Source organism: Diabrotica undecimpunctata, chromosome 1 (genome assembly GCF_040954645.1).
Source record: "Diabrotica undecimpunctata isolate CICGRU chromosome 1, icDiaUnde3, whole genome shotgun sequence".
In the NCBI taxonomy this organism is placed as follows: domain Eukaryota; kingdom Metazoa; phylum Arthropoda; class Insecta; order Coleoptera; family Chrysomelidae; genus Diabrotica; species Diabrotica undecimpunctata.
Genome location: NC_092803.1, coordinates 199,488,291 through 199,513,534, shown reverse-complemented (window position 1 = coordinate 199,513,534; position 25,244 = coordinate 199,488,291). Strand labels below are relative to the sequence as shown.

Genomic DNA, 25,244 nt, shown 5'->3' with positions numbered 1-25,244 from the left:
GGTGAAATTTTTCAAAAAAATTTTGGGACAATACGTTATAGCTAAACTCTTGTCTTACTCATTCAAATGTGTCGGGGGAAATTGGCTTACATTTTCTAACAATTCGTTGTTTAAAAATGTGAATACTGTCGGGTGCTGTAGCGTAAACTTTAGATTGTAAGTACCCCCACAGAAAAAAATCTAAGGGTATGATGCACGGTGACAGAGCTGATCATTCTATCGAACCTCGTCGTACAAACCATCTACCATGATTATCCTGATCTAGGTAACGTCTTACTGCACCATAATAGTATGCAGGAGCACCAACTTGTTGAAAGTTTATTTCTAATTAGCCGAATTCATTAGGAATATATTCCAGAATTTCAAGAATTAACGGCTCAATTGTGTTTTGTAACATCTACAAACACACTTTACCGATTTTGTCAGCATTGTGAAAAACAGGACTAACTATGTGGTTTCCCAAAATACCTGGCAAACATTTACTTTTTCCAGAAATTAAGTAAGATTTTCACAAAAGACGTAAGGATTTGACTCACTCCAATACCTCACATTGTGTGTGTTAACATTTCCATTGCAGAAAAAAGTACTTCGTCACCAAAACAAATTTTTTCTATGTAATCTAGCTATTAGTTAATTTGATTGGACACATTTTCACAGAATTCTTCTTCGGTTAGGGTCATCATCTGAAAGTTGGTGCACAATTTTTAATTTATATAGATGAAATTTGTGTTTAGCTGACACTCGATGTACTATCCTTTGGCGAATTGTACAGATAGATGCAACTTGTGCTGTAGAAGTAGGATTTACTACCATTTCTGCAATTATGTCAATTTTCAATCACTAATTTTGTGTCTACCACTTCGTTTGACATCTTGAATACTACCTGTTTCTTAAAACTTTCGAAGAAGCATCCTCAAATAAGCCCTCGATATATGGCGATCGGGATACCTTTCATTAAAAAGCCGTTTTGCTGCATGGAAATTGTTTCTAAATTCACTGATTATTAAGACAGTTGCTATTTTGGCTACAGTACTAAGCTGCCCATGTAAACATTTAAAGGTCTCGTTAAACAATAATTAAACCAAATATTCAAAGTATAAACACTTTTGCAAAAACTTAGCAAAGTAAAAACAACTAGAGAATGGAAATACGTCAACTTTTTTTACAATTAACCAGAGACGAACGTTAGAATCTTCATTAATTAATGCGAAACTATAATTGTCAATTAATACATATATAACAAAATTATAAAAATTCACTAGTTTATCAATTGTAGTGTACAAATTATTTTCGTTATAAAAAAGACTTTTTAATTTTTTTTATGTTGTCATTTTCCTGTACACTCGCCCATTTCATTTATAGTCCAGGAAATGAAGCATTTCACCTCGCAATTTTTTCGTCCTGCGTGGATTGACTTGAAAGTTTAACAGAAGGTAGGTAATAGCCTAAGGATCAAAATCTATATCGAACCAAAGTGCGCCAAAGCCTTGGGGGTGGTTTCCACCCCATCTCGGGGGTGAAATTTTTTTTTACGTTTTAACCACAGGTTTCGATTAAAAAAGTGATTCTAAACAAAAAATGTTCTATACATTTTTTTTGTAAAACTGATATTTTTCAAGTTATTCGCGATTGAAAGTAACAACTTTTAGACGAAAAAATCGACGTTTTAATCGATTTTTCGCGAATAACTCGAAAATGGTGCATTTTATCAAAAAAATTGTAGAAAACAAATTTGTACCTTTTAAAAAAACAAATACAATTCATTTTTAAAATGTTTTTGCGATATAATAGGAACCGAAATACGGCCTGTCAATGTTCAGCGGTTTTCTTCAAATGCCAAATTTGAAAGATTCAAAGTCAAATATCGGGAAAATGATGCATTTTTGGAAGAAAACTCATAGAACCTTTTTTAAAGAGCATAAATAGACCTATCATAAAAAAAGACTAGCTCAAAAATTGAGTGAGTTATGATGAAAATAAGGTCAATACCTCATTTTTTTACGAAAAAATCGATGAAAACAACCTCCTAACTACCCCCATAATTAAAATCGATCTTCACCCTTCTGCAATTCCCTTTGTACATGTATTGTTAATACGTCCAAAAAGTTTGACCCATTTAAAATGCTTAGTTTTAGAAAGAGTACAGCTTAAAGCGAGAAACGATTTACAATTTCATATTTTTTACCCTTTTTTTTTAAATATCCCCGAAATAACTGAATATATGAAAAAAATAAAAATGTACTAAATTGTAGCTTTTTTAATGACTAAAATTTTCCTTTATTTAGATTTGTTGTACAATGAATATTTGGCGAGATATAGCCGTTTAAAGCATCGATTTACGATCAAGCACCATCTTTTTCGAGCCCTTTAAACTCACCCCATTTAAAAACCAAGGGTTCCAAAAAGATTTAATTCACAGATCCTTGTAGCTCTTAAAAACCTAAAAACTTAAAAACAAAATCGTTTTTGAAGAAACACTCTATCGTTAAAAATGAAGGAAATACGTTAAAAAACCAATTAATTTTTTGAAATAGGGTACCCAGATAGTTCAAAATTAATAGCTTTTTCCCATGCTTTTACTGGCTGTGATACTGTATCTGCTTTTTACAATAAAGGTAAAAAAAAATTTTTTTGATATTCTTCAAAAAAGAGCGGACATGAGGGAACATGCCGAAATTTTTTACAGTAGTACTGCTAAGCTTGAAGATATTTTAGATGCTGGCAGATACTGTGCAATAATGTTGTACGGAACTGTTAAAGACACGCAGCTTACCAAGTTAAAAAAATAAAAGATTTGGAAGCTTTTCTCGAGCAGATGCGGTACGAACAGTTCATCAAAGCTACAACGAAAAACTGTGCGGTTAAGCTATCATCCCTTCTGCCCACTGTTGATGCCTTAGATGAGCATTCAAAAAGATGCTATTACCAAATTCAACAGTGGCTTGGCAATGAAAATATCAGAGCAACAGATTGGGGATGATATTCCAAAGATGGTTTGTTATTACCCGTACGCATGAACAAACAACCTGCACCCGATGAACTTTTGAAAATTATTTTTTGCCAATGCAAAAAAGGATGCGGCGTTTCATGTGGGTGCAGAAAAGTTGGTTTATACTGTAACTCTACTTGTTCTGGGTGCTCAGGTGAAGGGTACAATAATTGTCCACCAATAATTGAAGAAGATGAGGATGACATAGATCACGATGAAGATGTAATTGATGACGAATAAAATTAATATTATAATTGTTTTACCTATAAATGTAAATATTTTTAACTATTTATGTAAATGTATAAGAATATATGGTGCCTTTTTATGTTGATAAATTTTTTTGTATTTAATTCTACTTTTTTCAATTTATATCTATTTAATTAGTTTATAAAAACTGTAATGTTTTAAAGGGTGATTTTCAAAAGTTGAAAAGTTGCAAAATTTTGGCAAAAAATTGTTTTTACCTATAGCACTCATAACAATTGATTTTTAAGGGTTGAAAATTTATGAAATTGTATTTTAAAGTATAAAAAAATCACTATTTAACTAATCCAAACCAAATTTCACTCATCTTAAGATTTGTAATGTTATTTTACAATTTTTAAAAATTAGGGGTAGTTTTCACTCCTAAGAACAATCAGGGTTCATCGGCATGACATAACTATAAAGCAGAGGGTGAGTTGAGCTTAAATCCAAATTTTTATCCAAATCGATCCAAGGCGAAATCATTTTTTTAGAATTAGTAATTTTTTTACATTAATCTCTAACAAGGGTTGCTTTTTAAGGGTTGAAATATGATGGAACTCTATTCAAAAGTATAAAATAATCATTATTTAACTAATTCAAACCAAATCTTACCCATATTCAAGTTTAATATGTTATTTTATAATTTTTGACAATTAGGGGTAGTTTTCACCCCTAAAACCCTTCAGCGCACTTCGGTTCGATATAGATTTTGATTCTTGGGCTATCACCTACCTTCTGTTAAAATTTCTACTCAATCCATGCAGGACGAAAAAATTGCGAGGTTTTAACTTTTTTCGAGCTTCATTTCCTAAACTATTACTTAACAACAGTTGACAGAGTTAAATATAAATGTGTGTACGCTGTAAAGTTGTGAATTATATAAAGTTTTATTAAACTGAAGTTAATGTGTGGAAATATACATCTAGATTAAATCACTTAAAATAAAAACAAAAGAGGAATAAAAAAAAATAAAAATAATAATGTGTTCAAAGTTAAGTAGTTTTGTATTAACGTCACCACGAATAGCTTATAAACGGTTAGCATCGTCTAACTTCTTTATATGTCATATGTACCTGAATAATTCCTCCTCCAGGTCCTTCGGAACAATTAAGAAACTCTTCTGGAAGATCTATTAATTTTCCTAGCCAGTTCATCATTACAACTTCCAATTCCGTGTATGCTGGACTTGCAATCTAAAAAAATTTATTATAAGTATATCAAAAGCTACATAAGGCAAAAAAAAATAAAAAAATGTTTTTTTGGTATTAATTCAAGTTTTAGAAGAAACGTTTTATTTATTACAGGTTTTAGAAATTTCCTCTTCTAACAAACCAATATTTTAAAACTTCTTGTATTTTATTACGTTTTTATAGTCTATGATACAGGCGTGTATTGGCAATAATAATAACCACGTGGCTCTATTGTGAGTCCTGTCCTTTTTAGTACCTATACGACAATATTGCATGAACTGTTTGATGGCACCATTAATGTTGTACAATACGCTGATGATATTTGTTTTTATGAAAACCCACAAGTCATATGAGAAATGTTTAAAAGGATAACGATATATTAGGTATTGTATTAAACCTTGATGTAGCTCCAGAAAAATTAGCCTGAAAGCCAAAAAAGTTTACCTGATAATATTACCATACCTGACATAAATATCTCGCTTTTGTTTTACTTAGCTTATATTCGCTCTCTAATAGATTATGGGTGTACATTATATGGATTATACTCAAGCTCTAATTTAATTTATTTAGCTGCAATGAAGTCATCACCGAATTTTCGCTGAAGCACAAGAGCCTCCGTTATATGTTTGAAGATAATATTTAGGAAATAAATGGTTAACAACATACAGGATCATCATCATCATCATCAGTGGCATCACAGCTCGTTATGAGCCAAAGCCTTCTTCAGAACAATCTTCCATTTGCCCATGTCTCTGGAAACTCTTCTCCATGCTTTAACTCCGATGGATTTTATATCATCCTCTATGTTATCCTGATACCTAAGTTTTGGTCTTCCTCTGGCTCGTCATCCCACTGGTCCTCTTCGGTCGAAAATTTTTCTGATCGTTGCATCTTCATTTCGCCTAATTACATGTTCTATCCATCTTAGGCGTGCTAATTTAATACATTTTACAACGTCAGGTTCCCCAAAACTTCTATATAACTCAAAGTTGTAGCGCCTACGCCACAAACCCTGTTCTTGGATTTCTCCATATATTTTCCTTAGAATTTTTCTATCGAAATGTTTAAGCAATTCTTGGTCGTTCTGTGTAAGTGACCACGTTTCAGACCCGTATGTTAACACTGGCCTTATTAGTGTTTTATATATGGTAACTTTAATTTTTCTGTGTAGTTTTGGGGCCATATTTTTTCTCAAGCCATAATAGCACTTAATTGGCAAGCACTATTCTTCTTTTAATTTCTTCGCTGACATTGTTGTGTTTGGTGAACAGCGAGCCCAGGTAGACGAAGGTGTCCACACCTTCCAGTTCCAGATCATCAATTAATAGTCTAGGTATCTGGTTGCCTGATCTAGTACAATACATATACTTGGTTTTCTGTGCGTTTATTTTTAATCTCATCCTAAGTGCAGACGCCCTTAGTGATCGAAATGCTTCGATCAGAGATTCTGTGGACCTAGCAATAATGTATTAATATGGCACTCTCGAATTACTTTTTCTAGTGCAAGATTAAATAAGAGACACGGCAGTCCATCTCCCTGTCTCAGTCCATTTTTACAATGGAAGGGTCTGGAAAAGTCATTTTGGATTCTAACTACACTGTCTACGCCTGTGAGTTTAAGTTCATTTAGTTGAACAAAATAAAGCGGCATTTGAAATTCCACCATAGCCTGTAGAAGTTTTTGTCTGTTAACTGAGTCGTATGCGGCTTTGAAATCCACGAATATGTGGTGGGTGTCGACTCAGAACTCAAGCATTTTTTCAAGAATCTGCCTGACTGTGAAGATTTGATCCTGACGTTGGACAATACTTTATATGCCACGTTAAGTAGGGTGATGCCTCTATAATTATCACACACCATCATATCTCCCTTTTTGTAAAGATGGTGCATTACACCATATTCCAGTCCGCGGGCGTTTCCTTTCTTTTGCCAAATTTTGGTTACTAATTTATGCATGTTTTTAAAAAGGGTGTCACCACCATTCTTAAAGAGTTCGGCAGGAAGATTGTCCAAACCGAGAGCTTTGATATTTTTCAGTTTTAAAATGGCTTCTCTAATTTCTTCTTCGGTGGGGGGCAGCTCTTGAGCGTTTTCATCCATTTCAGTTAAAGTAATTTCTATTTGGTCTTCTTTACGACTATCGCTAAGCACTTCTTCAAAATGATTCGCCCACCTGTTTAGTATCTGTTCTTTAGCAACCAAAATGGTTTACGCCTGATTGAACTTGCAGCATCATTGGGAATGGTGGTAGTAAGTATATGTTTTCCTCACAAAAATATCCACAAAGCCACATGGCAATCACCATGTGCTAATATAGACTCCGACCACTACATTGTAAGAACAAAACTCAGGGCACGTATATCAAACGCTAATAAGGGCCAGAGCACAAAATCTACTAAATATAATACTGATGTGCTAAAATCTGAAGACGCTAGAAATAACTACAGGAAAATTTTAAATGAAGAGCTGACAAGAATTGACGAAAATATAAGTATAGAAGAACACTGTACTAAATGCAAGGAAGCTATCCATACAGCGGCTAAAGGTTTTTTAAAACCTAACCAGGCTAAAATAAACGAAGATTGGTTTGACGAAGAATGTAGATCCATTAACCAACAGAAAAATAAAGCATATAAGAGACTTCAGCAGCGCAGAACCAGATCAAACCTGGAGACTATGAAAATCGTATACGAGAAAAAAAAAGGACGTTTAGAAGGAAAAAGAAAGAGCCATACGAAAACGCTCTAAACGAGATTGTTAACCGCCACAATAGAAAAGACTCGCGAAAATTCTACCAGAAGATAAACAGCTGCAGAAAAGAATTCAAACTCAGAATAACAGCATGTAAAGACAGAGATGGTTCCATAATTAGTAACAACATACAGGATATATAATGCAATTCTGTTAAACAAAATAGTAGTCATTAATCTCGCAAATCTAATAAAGCCTTACTGGAAAAAAAGAATGTTTTCCTTTGTCTGGCATTCTATCAGTATCAGCATTTAAAGTATTTCCAAACATATTTTCCTAACCAGTCTTCTTGGTTTCTTCATTCCATAAATCATTTGTTGTCTATTGCTATATCTACTCAACTTTGCTATATCTACTCAAGGAGTATCTCATACTGTAACGATAACGCCTCCGAACGTGTTAATCGCTTGATCTCTGTGTGCATGCACTCCCACCAACAATTACAACAATTGACAACTCCCATCGATGCGCGTTTTAAATGAAGCACCGGCGGAGAGTATAAAATCTGTACAGAGCGATCAGAACTAGAAGTAGAAACAAAGCTCACGAACAACATTAACATTAAGTTTCCGGGCTACGACATATACAGGAACGATAACATAGCAAGAACAGGAGGCACTGCAATACTAGTGAAAAAAGGCTTAATATCAGCACATAGTCTACTCAATGGCTGATCACTGCTTTTCAGTCTGGCTAAACAGCCCCTACATAGGCAAATAGTATTAAATCAATAGATAGGATAAGCTCTGGGACTATCAAAATGACCTCACTTTTCTGGTTGCTGGTCCTGAGTAACATCGGGCTGCCTAAAGTACAAAGATGTAACATATGTACTTATAAAACACTTCTAAAAGGTTTTAAGGAGAAGACTCAAGTCCAGAAATCCCCTAGCGAAGACCGCACAACTTATAAGCCAAAACTATAACGCCATCGGATTAATGGACTGGATAAATAGAGACAATCTCAGATGACATACCCTATTTAATCCTCCAACTATTAATGGGACAAGGATATAACGGATGATATGTAATCATTTGTCATCTAGTGACTGCAGGATTTCTTTCTCTTTAGCGATATAATTTTATATTTTACTTCAGAGAACAAGACAGTGAATCTCTCTAGGGTGATCAGAGGATCATAGATTTTCAGCTGGAGTCACGTTAATTCTATATAAATCGCTAGAACAGTTTAGCTAAGTTTCCAATATTTCGTCAATATAATTTTCTAGATTACTACCTTCTTTATCCATCACAGACCACGTCGGAGGTGTTAACCCTCTGGTAAGGAGTTTGACCTATTGAAATAAATTTCTCGGTCTATTCTGATAACCATGTTCTTCTGCATAATTGTCAGACGTAATCCGTCGTGTCTTTGCTGCATTGTCTTCTTATTTCTTTAGCCAAAACTCTGTATTCTTCATTTGTTCTAAATCTAATTTTATGTTATTTTCTGCGTTGAATCATACTTCAAGTGTCATCAGTTATCCATAGCTTACGGTTTGTATATTTTTTTGCAGTCTCGATTATTTTGTCTTTGAGATAGATCCAAGTGTTTTTAGGATCACTATCTACTTGATTTAAACAAATGTTTTTTTCCAAGTTTTGCTGTAAGTTATTGATTTTTAAGGAGTTTAGGAAGATAATTTTTCTTAGGGGCCTCCTTTTAAGGACTTTAGAACGAAAGAGAACGTTTAATATTAGGAGTTAATGGTCACTTCCACAATCTGCGGCTATCTTTTACAATTGATGACCGAGGATTTCCATCTTGACCTTATTAGAATGTACCATATTTGGTTTCTTGTTCGTCCATCTGGACTACGTCATGTATACAATCTACGTGGGTAGTACTGATAAAACGTGTTTTTAATTGCAAGATGCAATATGATGCTTTAAACAGAACTCCACAGGCCATTTAACCCTCACATTTCTCTGCCACAAAAGATTGCTACCCAATACTCCCTCAATATTTTCGTTAGATTACCCAACTTTGGTATTAAAAATACCTACGTATGTAACAAGTTTATGATATGTTATTATAATTCACTAAAATTTACAATCACAAAGTGTACAATGGTTATTCTTTCCTGTGGCGCACCCAGGGGGCGGGGTTTTGGGGGTTAAACCCCCCCCCCAAGGGCATATAAAGTAAACAATATATAAAGAATAGTAGAAAAATGTAACTTGTCTTTCACACACAATACAAAAAATCCAAAACGCTGATTGAATAATTAAATTACCACTTTAAATATGTAGAACACAATAATTATTGTATAAATACGCAATAATTAATAATATTTTTCATTATATTTAGATATAGATACCTAATATTAGACTTATAAAAAATTAGACAGAACGAGTCTGTTGCGAGTAGCATGCGCCTACAGGACTGTATCTGCGGCGGTCTTGTGGGTTATCACGGGTTGTGTTCCTCTGCATGTGTTAGAGCAGTAGAAAAGAAAAGAGACATCTCTATGGGAGAAGAAAGCATTTGAAAACAGCTATAAAAAAAAGAAAGGGAAATATCAATGGAAAAATGGCAAGAAGAGTGGAACAACAAGGAAGATGTTGCTCAGTGGACAAAGATGCTGATCCCGAGCCTAAGGGACTGGGTAGATTGTCTGTTTTAGGGCGTATCTTCATAGGTTCAGAAAGACAGATGCAGATAAATGCCTATACTGCGAATATTCCGACACTGTTACTCACACAATGCTGGAGTGTAATAGATGTACAGTGGAGAGAAACAGAATGTATAAAGAAATAGGTATGAACCCTGTGACTGTAAGAGATGATCGTAAAGATGACGGGAAATACGGAGGGATGGAATAGTGTTCACAATTACATCCAAGCAGTCATTAAAAAGAAAGAAGAAGAAGAGAAATACCAACCGGGCTAATGACAGAGATAAGATCTAATTACTATTTTAATGGGAATAAGTCGCAATTGAAGGTTAAAATAAGTTTATTGACGTTTGAATTTTTGATCTTTGATCTTGCACTGATAACTTGTTTATACTCCAACAATTAATATAAAAAAGAATAGCGGTTGGTACAGAAGTACATCTAGCCTTCTCCGACCTAGAAAAGGCGTATTATACAGTTCCAAGATTTAAATTGTGGCAAGATTAACAACAACTCGACATTAGTCCATACCTTTTAGGAATAATCACAGAAGTATACAGGGATAACACTACTTACCTAAAAATCGAATATAGACTATCAGAGCCAATAAAAGAAACTAAAGGACTAAAACAAGGATGCAGTATGTCACCCTTACTGTTTAATTTATATATTGAGGCAGCCCTCCAAAATTGGAAAAACCACTGCCAGGGAAGGGGAATCCCCGTAGGAAATGACGTACTGTTCTCCCTAAACTTTGCGGATGACCAAGTCATCCTAGCTCAAGATTCTTATGATCTAGAATTTATGATAAAGTGTCTATAGAGAGAATATTTAAAATGGGGGTTACAAGTCAGCATGAAGAAAACAGAATATTTACTTAATTATCAGTTCAGATGCAAGGTTTGAAGTGTTGATAGACGAGGACGTGGAAATCAAACAAGTGAAAAAATTTAAATATTTAGATCCACTCATTGCTAAGAACGGCTTGGGAGAAACCGAAATTAAACACGAAGTAATCAGGGACGTAAAATTGTAGGATGTCTGAACTCCTTATGGTGGGATCACCACATTTCCAAAAGGAACAAAAAAAGAATAGGGCAAACCATGGTTGAATCAGTTCTTTGTTCTATGGCTCTGAAGTATGGACAATTAATGCAGACCTGAAGAGAAGATTGTTGACAGTTGAAATGGATTATTTGAGAAGAAGTGCTAGAATATCAAGGCAGGAAAGGAAGACTAACGAATCTATAAGAAATAACATGAATGCTACAGAAACGGTCATTGACAGAATAGAAAGAAAAGGTTCAAAATGGTTTGGACATCAATTGAGAAGGTCTGACAAACGTTGGCCCCAAAAACTTCACAAATCGAAGCCCCCTGGAAGAAAAAAAAGAGGTAGACCTCGACGCTCTTGAAATGAAGGAATTAGAAGAGCGATGGAATCGACAGGTTTGGAGGAGGAGCATGCCTTGCACAGGGAGGATTCCCGGAGGAGAACGGGAATACGGCGATAGCCGTCTTCAAAATGTATTGTATTTACAAGTTCGATTAATGTCAAACGTCAATAACCTTATTTTAACCTTCAATTTTGGCTTATTCCCATTAAAATAGTAATTACTTTAAAATGCCACAAGAAAATAGCTTCAGAACTATAGATAAGATCTAGATAAGAGAAGGGAGTGTTCCAAAAATGTCGTCAGCCTTACAGTGGCCATCTCACTTTCGGAGTACGGTACGTGCGACAGTCAACTGCGCGTAAGTAAGAGAGGGTGGTTTTAGTTGGTAAGCAGGATAATAGATACCTGAATCTTTGGAACTGCTATCTTTAGTACTTTAAATTAAACTAAAACCCAAATTGTAGGGACTCAACATGGAGGTAGCATAAAAAAATTTCAAAACCCCCCCCTAAGACAAATTCTGGGTGCGCCACTGATTCTTTCTTTTATATCTTTCATATTTTTTTTTATATTTTATGCTCGTCAATCTAGCTATTTAAATCTCTCCACGTTTTCATGTATTTGATTTATTTGACTGGTAATTTAAATGCCAATTGATATTGGTATGACACAATATAGACACGTATAAAGAAATGAAATTAGACAAGCTTACCCAACATAGTGACGAAGGCAAAAATAACGACTTTGAGATTTGTAGCATCACCTTATCATCACACTAATATTGTAAGGACTACATATAATACACCCTATGCTTACCCAGCTTAATCCAACGCATCCGAATCCTGCACTTAACATTTCCCCAACAACAGCTGGAAATGAATTTGCAGTTGGGTAGAAAGCGTGAAATCTTGGAGAGTGCCAGTGGGTGAGGCCTGGCATAATGATTCTGTCTACATCCTGCAGGACATCTTGCCATGATTCTCCAGTTTGTGGAGCTTCTTTAGGTAACAATTCTCCTAAATAGCCAGGTTGTACTGATGGTAATACGGGTCTGAAATAAAATAAGATTAGATTATTACATATTTTGATGTTATATTATTATTTTTAATAACTATATTGGTGACTTTATTATTTTATAAAAAAAGCATAAAGACGTCCATGGAATTTATTTAATTCGTATGTTCAATTAACCTCCAAAAATGATAAAATCCTGCCACGGGAATGGAATATCGGCGTGATCATCTCACTACATAGTAAGTAAAATCTTTTACTTTTTTACTTTAACCTATTCATTGAAATTTGTTCAATATAAGATTTCATTTTATTAAAATAAAATGTATTGCATGTTATCAAAATAAAAAATTACTAAAGCAATGTTATCCAGATATGTTCAAAAAATTTAATTTCAACTCTTATAGTTGTAGGTAATGGAATATTCGTTGAGACAATTTTTGGCCTTTTTTCAATATCTGTGGCTTCTCGGATAATCATTGGTTTATGGAAGTGGATGGGGACTATAGTTCTGAAATTTTTAAAATCAATTTTGTGATCAGTATGAAGGTAGACTGTTGACCTAGAGCTGAAATTAAATCGGAATTGCGAACCGAAATAATGGAATGCTAATCAATCCTATTTTGGATTCTACAATTTGTTTGGCCTATATAGGATCGGAAAACCCGTTAGAGATGGAATAATATACCAATTAGAGAGCATTCAAGAGAAGCAGGTTGTAAACAGACTACAGGAAGAAATAAATAAAAAACTAGAGAATCCAGTCAAACAGGATATAGATGCAGAGTAGCAGACCATACAGACAGCTATGTCGGAAGCAGCGGAAGAGTGTATAGGAAAAGAGCATATAAAAAGATGGCAAGACTGGTTCGATGAAGAATGTAGGAATGTTTTGGCAAGAAGAAATAGGGCAAAACTACAAAGAGATTAAAAACATACCCAAAATGTGATCGAAAACTATGTGGCCAGAAGAAGGGAAGTGAAAAGAATTTGCACAAAAAAGAAAAGACAACAGGAAAAGGTAAGACGTAAAGGTAACCAAGAAGTAAAGAAATCCAGAGAAACTACAAAGAATAATCCACAGTATTGCAGAAACAAAGAAGGCTTACTTCTAGGTGAAACAACAGATGGGCGGAATATTTCGAAGATCTATCAAATACAGACCAACAAGGGGAACTTGAGGGAAACGAGAATTGGCAAGAAAATGAAGAAGGGACGTGTGAGGAACCAACTTTGAATGAAGTCAAAGAAATAATAAGAGACCTAAAAAATAACCAAAGTGCAGGAGAAAGTGGTTGTCAGTCAGCTGAGATTTTTAAGGAAGGTGGCGAAATATTGAAGGAAAGAATATTTCACTTGACACTAATAATTTGGCAAAAGAAAGAAATGCCTAAACAATGGAATAGTGCTCTTATTTGTCCTTTCTATAAAAAAGGAGACAAAACGGAGTGCGAAAACTATAGAGGTATAGCACTATTAGAAGTAGTCTATAAAATATTTGCAAAAATTATTAGGGGAAGATTCATAACATATGATAACAAAGTGATTGGAGAATACTAGGGAGATTTTAGATCAGGAAGAACAACATTGATCAAAAAGGTATGTTAAAATTGATACAAAATAATAGCTAGGAACAAAAATTATGCTTGAAAATGGATTACATATTATGCTATTTATCGATTTTAAACAAGCATATGACTCCTTAAATCGAACGATGCTATATGAGGCCATGAGAACATTAGAAATACCAGAAAATCTTATAAGGATAGTGAGAATGACGATTAGGAACACGATGAATAGGGTAACAATGGAAGGAAGCTTTTCAAGACAGTTGACAGTGAATAGAGGTTTAAAACAAGGGTTAAAACACTATCAACGAATTTATTCAACCTGGTATTAGAACAAATCGTAAGAAGATCAAATATAAGCACAAACAGGACCATTTTCAATAGCAAGGAACAGTTCATAGCGTACGCGGATGGTGTTGTAATACTAGCGAGAACAAAATAACATTTAAAAAAAGTTTTCCAGCAATTTTAAGAAGAAGCGAAAAGATGCGGATTAATAATAAACAAAAACACAATACATGGAAATGAGAGGAAACAATTTAATTCAATTCAATTCAAACAGTTCAATAACAAATATATCAAAATGAAAGGAGCAGAGACTGTTTATAGTTTTGAAAAAGTGCCAGAATTTGAATACTTAGGAGTAACCATAACGAACACGGGAAAAGAAGAAAAAGAGATAGACAAAAGACTAATGAAGGGAAGCAGAGCGATAGGGTCACTTAATTCATTACTGAAAGCAAAAAATGTGTCAAAAACAGCTAAACTGCAAGTCTACGAGACAGTAGTCAGACCCACAGTGATGTGTGGCAGCGAAACGTGGATTATGAACCAGCAGAAAGAAAAGAAAGTAGAGATCTGGGAAATAAATGTGCTCAGAAAAATCTTCGGAGGAATAAAGACGGCAGAGAATATTTGGAGAAGATGAACGAACAAAGAAATAATGAGGACGTAGGATGTAGGATGTCAATTAACTTCTAAAAATGATAAAATCCTGTCACGGGAATGGAATATCGGCGTGATCATCCCTCTACATGGTAAGTAATTTTTTTTACTTTTTTACTTTAAGCTATTCACTGAAAATTGTTCAATAGAAGAACTTAAGGACACCTTTGATGTAAGGAAGAAAAGCTTTCATATGATGAGGTTCTGAGTCTTTGGGTCAAGTGGGAGATTGATATCTGTGGATGCTCCTTTTGATGTGATTTTCACGGTAACCATTTTGTATAAGGGCATTTTAAAGTAGAGAATTCATCTGGAAATAAGAGTATTATTGACTAAATTTATTTGTAAAGGTGGATGATGAGAGTTGGTATGCAAGTAACGATTGGAATAGGTGGGTTTAGGAAAAGACACTCAAGCATCCCTACCATGGCGAATGTATTGTCAACATATCATAGCCAATATTTGAGTTTGAGCATTGATGTGGTAGTGCTCGTGTCTCGAAGTTTTCCATAAAGATATTGGTAATTACTGCAGCTAGCGGAGAGCCTATTGGGGCACCATTCGTTTGTATACAGAATTAATTTTGGAAGATGAAAGAAGTGTTACACATATAATAAGAGATAAGTGGTCTTGCTGGATACTGTATTTAGTTTCCAGAATGTTTAGGTAAGATAGGGTATTGTTTAAAAAGTTCGATAAAATGTAAGGAATTTTTAATAAAGGTTGAGGCATTTTCGGTGAGAAGTTGTAAAGCTTTTGCCAAGTATTTGGTTAATGTTTATGTAGGGCAGGTTGTGTAGTAGTAAAAAGATCAAAAGGAACATCCAAATTTTGATATATGGAAGAAGAGGAACAAGATCTGAAAAATTACCAACTGGAAAAACAAAACGAATGACGGAAAATCATACTCCGAGGTGAGACCCACGTAAAGAGTTGTCGAGATAATAATGATGATGTTGTTTTGAATTTTCAATCTTTACTCGTCTGAAACTTGATTTGGATGAAGAAAATGCAGTATAGATAGAGATAATGATTGTTAATAAGATAATTTGACTATTTTTTTTAATAAATAATAACTACAGCTAGCTTTTTCCAGTATTGTTAATATTTACAATTTAAAACCGCAGTCATTGGAATATATTATTAAAAATTTGTTACGGATAATCCGTTTAAAATAAAAATATACTGTTTTTTGTTTATAATATTAATGTTTAATTTGCATATACAATGCATAAGTATTATTCTTCGATTTCGTATTATGCAATTATAATTAAAATTAGTACGTGTTAAAAACAACACAATTATCAATAATAAAATATTTTTTTTCCTATTTTAATTAAAAAACAATATTATTTATGACCTTGGACATATTCATCTCAAACAAAAGCAACTGCCAGAAGGCCACTTCCCATATTTTAACAATCGACTTATTTAATTAAGTACATAGATACATGACAATTGCCCATAATTATTGACCAGGTAGATTTCTTCAGCCTTCTAACCTTCCTAAGGGTGACATAATAAAAAGTGTAATTGGTTCGTAATAACCATTGCATGAATTCCATTATAGAAAAAAAAATAATTATTTTATAATCATTTAAAATTACCAATGACAAGAGAATGACAAAAAATTACCAGAAACTACATATTGGAGCACCTAGAGAACGAAAAAAGCTTCAATAATAACGGAGTTATCTTTTTTGCCTTAGGTTCAAGACCTATTTATCCAGATAGCCAATTGGTAGCCAAGTAAAAACAGTTTTTATACTTCCTTCAAATTTGTATATGATAAATTCCTACTTCGTTCATTCCCCCAATTTCCTAACCGTCTCATTGAAAACACTATTGGTGACATTGAGTATAAAAAGGATAAAACATGGACATAGGCTAAGGTTTCACGCCAAGGTTCCCCTCATAGCGCCCTTTTTTAAACCAACAAAACAGGCAACGTTTAAAAGCAAATAACATAAAAGGAAAAACCGTAGAAAATACTACAAGTAAAGTCCTAGTATTTCACATTCACACAACCACTGTTTGGAAAAGGCCGTTCAAATTTTCTGTTTGGTACGTATGAAAAATTCCCATAAAATCGATCTATGTAATAGATACGGACTGTTATTCATCTTTATTATTATTACTTTTAGTAATACAGTATGATAATAAACAATTCTAGAGTGCTTAACCTCTATTTCTGCCATGAGACCTCGTGCTGCCTGTCCCATGTCATAGTCCTGTCAGGACTTTTCATTCATGAGCTATTCAGTGTCATAACATCTTTTTCTTTGAACAAAATATAAAACTTACAACAATGAACTAAGAATAAAACCATTCTAAAATAAAAACTAATAACAATACTGATTGCAAAACTAGTACATCTTAAAATCATTATAATATCTAGATGGGGGTTTAATTAATATTTTACTTCTGGTAGGAAACTGATTCGGTATTTCACTTTCACTGGCCAATGATGTTGAAGGTCTGTCATTCTGATTGTGATCAAAACCATCTGCTAGGTTAATATGATGTTTGGGCATATTACTAGATGGTCTCAAGTGATAGCTATTGCTTCTTACCAATGTACGATTTTCTTTCTCAACAACATATATGATGAAACCACAGCAGGTTTCCATTGCCCATCTTCTCTTATAAGCACATTATCCCCTACACTGAATTCTTCTTTTGTAGCTGTATTTCTATCATAGTAGTGCTTGTACCATTTTCTTTTACTATCTAATTTATTCTCTTCATTTTTTAGGTCTATATGTTCTGGTAAAAACCCTGCTAAAAATCATCCATAATAGAATACACGCTAAGCTGGAGATGGATATTAGTGATTCAAAATTTGGATTTCGGGATGGAGTAGGCACAAGAGAGGCACTATTTTCTTTTAACGTGCTGACCCAAAGATGTTTGGATGTTAATCGAGATCTTTATGTATGTTTTATAGACTACAACAAGGCATTCGATAAGGTAAAACATGACCGACTTATAGAAGTACTCAAAAACAAGAATCTGGATGTGAGGGATGTAACATTAATATCAAATTTATACTACAGCCAACGATCAAATGTGAAAATTGGAAGAGAAGTGTCAGAAGAAGTGGAGATAAGGAGAGAGGTTAGGCAAGGTTGCATACTGTCGCCGTTATTGTTTAATGCTTATTCTGAAGAAATCATACAAGAAGCTTTGGTAAACGAGACAGTCGACATAAAAGTAAACGGAAGTTTAATTAACAACATTAGGTATACCGACGATACAGTCATAATAGCCGACAACTTGGAAGACTTAGAAAGAATAATGAACAAAATATTAAGATATAGTGGAGAACACGAACTCTCTTTTAACATCAAAAAAACCATATTCATGAAAATTAGCAAGAACAACAATACAAACGAAATATTAACGGTAGATATACTTACTTGGGCACGATAATCACAGAAAATAACGATTATACTGCAGAAATAAGAGTCAGAATTGAAAAAGCAAGTGCCAACTTAGTGAAAATGAAAAATATTTTATGCAGCAAAGATCTGACATTGGTCCTCAGAATAAGGCTAATTAAATGCTATGTACACAGTGTACTCTACTATGGAGCTAAATCATGGACATTAAACCGGAATACAATAAATCGACTTGATGCGTTTGAAATGTGGACATTTAGAAGAGTGTTAAGGATTCCATGGGTAGATAGAGTCACGAATACAGAAGTGTTAAGGAGGATAGGCAGGTTCTCATTGTCAGCAGATAGTCTGATGTACTATATCCTTTGTGGAAGCCAGCCTGTTCAACCGGTTGGTAATTGTCCATTTTGTAGGTTAACCGATTGTTAATAATTTTCATAAATAGTTTGTATACTTGACTGAGCAACGATATAGGTCTATAATTCTGTAGATCAAATTTGTCCCCTTTTTTGTGTAAGAGTATTATTAGACTCTCGTTCCAGTCTTTAGGGATCTTGCTATTATGGATACATCTATTAAATAGCTATGTTAGTACAGGGATTGTTAATGTCTTGCTTGTTTTCAAGAGCTCGGCAATTATACCGTCGTGTCCTGGAGCTTTATTATTTTTTAGCTCTTTTAAAGCTCTTTCTATTTCGAATTCCTTTATATTTGGTAGTACTTCTGATCCCACGTTTTTTATTTTTATTTTGATGTTCTCCTTTGTTCTTTCATTAGGCTGGGCTTGCGAGCTGTACAAGGATGTGTAGAAGTCTTCGACAATATTTGTTATTTTATATTTGTCCTTCTCTTCCTTATTGTTGGCGTCTTTAATTTTGATGATTTTTTGAATTCTCAGTGCGGGTCTTAGACATTTTAAGTCTCTGTTGTTTTCAATGACTCGCTCTATTAAGTTCTCGTTCCATTTTTGTATGTCGCGTTTTAGTTCTTTTCTAAATGTTTGATTAAGTTCTCTGTATTCTTGAGTATACCGTTTGTTTTACGCTAGTAGTTTAGTTGTGTTTAGTTTCATTGCTTGATCTATCCGGTAGAAATCCACGTTGATATTGATTAAAATATTTGATAAAATGTTATAATAAGTTGTTGTATAAAATAGATTCAAATATTTTTGCCAAAGAATTTAAAATACTAATTGGTCTATAATGTTTTATATCATTAATATTACCAGATTTAAAAATAGGAACTCTAATGGTATCTTTTATTTTTTAGGAAAGGTATTAGTTTTTAAAGCTAGATTAAATATAACCTGTAATGGTTCAACAAGTTGGTCAATACACTCCTGATAGATATAAGCAGGTAGATTATCTTTACCTGGACATTTCTTGGGTTTTAATCTCTTTACACCAGCTCTAATGGCTTCTTCAGATATCTCATCAAACTCTAGAATACCATGAAACTTAGGTATCTTCATATGGGATGAGATGCTACAGACTGACTTAAAGTATAATGCAAAAGCATTAGAAACTCCATCAGAACCAGTGTAAATATTGTTGTCTAACTTAATTTCTGATGGTAAACCCCTGGAACTACTTTTGGATTTCACAAATGACCAAAAACTAGTTGGGTCCATGTTAATATTTGTATCTACAGTGTCATGATATTTTATATACTCAGATTTTGTTTGTATTTTAATGGACTTCCTGTACTTGCCTATGTAGCTTGTTTTTTTTGTTTAATTAATGGCTTTGGATAACTTGATCCATTCAGCCACGATAATGTATTTGACTACTTGAATTTGTTAATGATGTATTGACCTATTGCATTTGTTAACAAAATAGTACTTCGCATAGAGGTAGATTAAAAATATAATGTAAACGTCAGTAACGCAAGAATCAGTAGATTGATAAAAAACCATACATTCATTCGTTTCATTCAGTGCCCGAATCAACTAAATTAAATATTTAGAACCAACAAGGGATTACATAATGTAGGAATACTTTTCACGCTAAGGTGCCTTTCATAGCGACTTTATTACAACACAAGACAGGCAACGGCTAGGAGGTAACTATATAACATAAGGATAGACAGAGGGAACAAAGCTAGATTTATACATTCACATTACACATTCCATCCTAAATTTTTCTTTTAGTCCTTTTTAAATGTTCCCAAAAAATTTGGTTAAACCTAATATTATGACGAGAGATATATAAAATGGAAGATTGACACTGAGGAAGAGGTATTTGTTCTTTTATCAGATTTTCCAATAGATACTTAATAGCAGCATCATTATATATGCACCCGAACATCCAATGATTGATATCGTCAGTGTTACCATTGCAATCACAAAGTTCGGTTTCACTTAAATTAAATCTATGAAGATAGGCTTTCATAGTAGCATGATTAACAAGGCATCTAACAAACATTGAATATACTCTTCTACTGGGATGACTTCTTGCCACAAAAGGCACAGTAGGTAAAACAGGGTGAATTTTTGTATAAAGGTTGTTACTTCTGTTACAAAAAGCATTCCATTCAATTTCCCAGTTTTCTTTTAATTCTTGTTTACGCAGCGAAACTAACTCACTTCTATTGAACCAACTAATTTCTAATCCTTTTGAAGCCGCTTCTTTAGCAAAATAATCTGCTTTGGTGTTACCCGAGATACCAGCATGTTCTTTTACCCAAATGAAAGAGACTGAATTATTTCTCTCAAGTAGCTTTAGTTGATTTTCTAAAATTTTGACGATAATACTGTTTTTGTATAAATGCTTATTCGAATCATCTAAAGCAGACAACGCAGATTTTGAATCCGACATGATTACTATTTGTTGATCAGACATTCTTTTCTCGATAGTCCATTCCAGAGCTTGATATATTGCATACAGTTCTGCGGAATAAATGGAACATTGTTGGTTTAATTTAAACATTATGTTCTTGATTGTTTTGGATATATACCGCACAACCAACTCCCAAAATGGATTTTGACCCATCTGTGAAAATCCTATATGGCTTATCAAATTTGGCAAGTTGTTTCTGAAGTTGAATGGCGTTGTTATCTTCAAAAGTAGGGAAATAAACTTTGGTTTGGGAATAAAGAATATTGAAATTAGATTGGAAGAAATTAGTTTCAGCTGGGATTTCTAAATAGGAAGAAACATTAGGAAATGCTATAGCTAAAGTTGGAGAATTTTTGTTATGCCACCATTTGTCAACTAAATTAGACACAGATATGTCGGATATTTTATGTAGCTTGTTCTTCGTCTTGATTTTACAAAAATAAATCTTCAGAAAAATATTTAGGAAAACTGTATTTACTATAAATATTGTTAGATTTTTGTCTTTTAGGTACTGCTTGTTCAATAAATTCAAACATATTATCATAGAAGGTTTGTATAGCATTATTTACATCGTTGGTATGTTTTAATCCATCCCAATTTATTGATCTAATTAGATTATGTAAGAGCAGAAAATTGCCCCTAGAATAATCACATTCAAAAGATGAGTGAATTTTATGATTATCATTGTTGAGACCTTTTGGCTGCACTGTCAAGTTAAAAGAAGGATGATAGTTATCGTCCTGAACAAATGGATCACTACTTCTAGCACAAACAAATACAATTTACTACTAAATTTATTTGGCATAGACCTCATATACTTAAAAACTGATTCAGTCTCAAGCTTTTAATAATGAAAGTAATACAGCGTTTGCCGGCAATACGTGTAATGACTAGGCATTTCACGGAATGACGTGTTACACCTATTGCCTGCGACATAGATACTGACTTCATTTACGGCAAAATACAAAAATTGCATACGAAAGCTGCACTCTTCATCTTTAAAACACAATTTGATTGTTGTCGATTGGACACTCTGATCAAAAGATATCGATTTTTTACCGTCGAGTTGATACAAATTTTAGTTAACATTGATTTCGCGCGGAACTGACACTCAAAATCGCCGGTCACTTCAACCGTTGTTTTTGAGAGCACGGTTCATTCTATGTAAAAATTGCTGATGAACATTTTTGTTTAAAATTATCTCAGCTACATTTTTTATTTGAAACATTTTTTTCTACGGCCTACAGATTTTTTGGTAAATCGATTTTTTGTGTTTTTACCCCCATTCGAGGGGGTTTTAGGGGGAAGCCCGAGGATTAAAGTAGTAAGCTTTTTGCATCTTTGAGTCCCAAAATGGATCTTCTTCTTCTTAAAGTGCTTATCCGTTCCGGATGTTGGGGATCATCACGGCTATCTTTACTTTGTTTATTGCAGCGCGGAACAGTTCAGTAGTAGTCGTGTTATACCACTTTCGTAAATTTTGAAGCCAGGAAATGCGTCTTCTTCCCGGTCCTCTCTTACCATTTACTTTCCCTTGGAGAATCAGCTGGAGAAGGCCGTAACGTTCTTGATTTCTCATTACATGTCCTAGATATTCCAACTTTTTAGTTTTGACGGTCATGAGAATTTCACATTCTTTCCCCATTCTACGCAGGACCTCCACATTAGTAACTCTGTCAACCCAGGATATACGTAAGATGCGCCTATAACACCACATTTCGAAAGCTTCGAGCCGATTCATAGATGCAACAGTCAGTGTCCATGCTTCCATTCCGTAGAGCAGAACTGTAAATATGTAGCAGTTCAATAGACGGCATTTTGTTTTTAATGATATGTCTCGACTGTTGAAAATGGTTCTCATTCTAACGAATGCTGCTTTTGCTTTTATTATTCGCTGTTTAATTTCTGTTGAGTGGTCCCATTGGCTATTTAAATTGGTGCCTAGATATGTATATTGCTCGACTCTTTCGATATTCTGTTGACTAATTGTAAGTTGAGCGTTTAGTATTGGTTTTTTACTAATTGTCATAAATTTGGTTTTCTTTATGTTAAGAGCTAGTCCGTAACTGTTGCTGACTTCTGTTATGCGATTTGTTAATATCTGTAAGTCATTCAGATTATCGGCAAAAACTATAGTGTCATCTGCATATCTAATGTTATTCAACCATTCACCGTTTATTAGTATTCCTTTGGCGCAACCGTCTAAAGCTTCCTTAAATACCCATTTTGAATAAATATTGAACAACAATGGAGACAAAATACAGCCCTGTCGTACTCCACGTTCTATTGCAATTTTATCAGTTAACTGGTCTTCTATTTTGATTTTGGCCGTTTGATTGTAGTAAATGTTTCTGATAATTCTAAGATCTTTGTTGTCAATTCCAATTTCTTGCATTAGAGTCATTAATTTGTCATGTTTTACTCTGTCAAATGCCTTCTAGTAATCTATAAAGCATACGTATATGTCACAATTCACATCCCTGCATCTCTGAAATAGCACCTGTACAGCAAAAAGGGCCTCCCGTGTTCCCAGCGCATCACGAAATCCAAATTGTGTTCTTGTTAGTTGTTCCTCACATTTTGTATATATTCTTTTGTGGATGACCTTTAGAAATGTTTTAAGTAAATGGCTCATAAGGCTTATAATTCTATAGTCTTCGCACTTTCTCGCATTGGGTTTTTTTGGAAGATTTATAAAAGTTAACACTAACCACTCTTGGGGAACCATGCCCGTATCATATATACTGTTAAATATATTTGTCAACCATTTTATGCCATCATAGTCCATAAGTTTTAAGAATTCAGAGTGAAAATTATCAGGGCCTACTGCTTTACCATCTTTGGTGCTTTTGATGGCATATTTTACTTCTTCGACTGTAAATGGTGATCCAGATTCGCAATTGGTGTTTGTTATAATACCAGTGTTACTTCGTATATCTTCAAAAGTTTTTTCCACGTATTTAATCCAAATATCTCTTTTATGCTTTATTTCCAGTACTATGTTTCCCTGATTACCTGTCAGGAATCCAGTGTTCTTGTGTTTATATAACACCAAATGGATATTTTCTGGAAAATTCAGCTTGTTCGTATGATTTTTAGGGGTGAAATCTCTGACGATTGGACTATAAGTTCCTCTTTTCTTACAAGAAACACCTTATTGCACAAAATAAAGTCACTTTTTTGTGTCCTAACTAATAATCCTTGTTTTCTCTTTACTCCAATTATTACATTTTTAGAAACTGTTACAAATCAACAACGTTAAATAACCATTCCTGCGATGTGTTGCCCCACATCTTAACCCACAATTATCCGGCGATTACGTATTTATAATGTTTTTATTTTGTAAGTTCAAGAATCTCGCCAAAACCCGGTTATAGCGGTATTAATTATGTTAAAACGTTAAAAGTAAGGTTCATTCGTAACAGATATTACATCATACGACGTCAGATGTAAAAGTTCGATGAATAAAGACTACGAGAAAGAGTACGAGTTTATATAATTCGCAGACAGGTTGTTATGAAATCTTTGCACCTTACCGTGTAGCGTGTATGAATGAATTTTGGATGTGTTATTACGTATTACAAGCGAGTGCGGCTATCATTTTTTCACGTCGACGACTGTATTTGTGATCGCAGCAATATGCAAAAGTAGGTCGAAAACAAACCGAATTTATGTGAGGCTATCGTATTTGCTCCGGTTTTATAAATTTCCTGTCGTATATAATACTTTTCTTATTTCCAACAAACTCTGTGAGTATTCATTAGGTAAATTTTGGGACAAATATTTTGTGTTATTATTTTCTTCTTTTCAAATTACGCGGGATATTTTATGCCAAACCATGTGTGGCATATTCCATGTTTTTGATGAAATCCAAAAAATTCTGTGCTTTTGAGAAAATCCATTCATTTTTTAAGGAAAGCTTAGTGATATCTTACAACTCAATATCTTCTGAATCAATTAATATTCTTTTATAACCCTTTATAAGCAAGTGGTATATACATACAAGCTACACCCTCTCGAAGAAGCTGAAGCTGTTTTCACTTGAAGATCCTTTTTGTGTGGGAGATCATCCCATTCTGGGTTTGGTTTTACAGTTTCTGGTGTGACTTCGCTGTTTACACTACTTTTCCATTCTTCTCTCTCTTTGATTGTCCTTTCTATATTTCTTATTTCCATACTCCTTAGTCTTCTTCCACTTGTTGTCTCCATATCAGTTTAGGTCTGCCTTTGGTTCTTTTATCTGGTGGTATCCATTCCGTTATAACTCTATAGATTGATCTTTTGCGCTTTTG

General features: G+C 33.9%; 1 protein-coding gene across 1 annotated transcript in view; it reads right to left on the bottom strand.

The window, feature by feature from the left end:
• The window catches only part of LOC140432843 (aromatic-L-amino-acid decarboxylase-like), a 47,270-nt gene that overhangs the window by 3,968 nt on the left and 18,058 nt on the right, over positions 1-25,244 (bottom strand). The window contains exons 2-3 of the mRNA XM_072520977.1: positions 12,007-12,241; positions 4,309-4,428 (exon numbers count right to left, since the gene is read on the bottom strand). Coding sequence (XP_072377078.1) covers positions 4,309-4,428; positions 12,007-12,241 — 355 coding nt within the window. The remainder of the gene's footprint in view (positions 1-4,308; positions 4,429-12,006; positions 12,242-25,244) is intronic.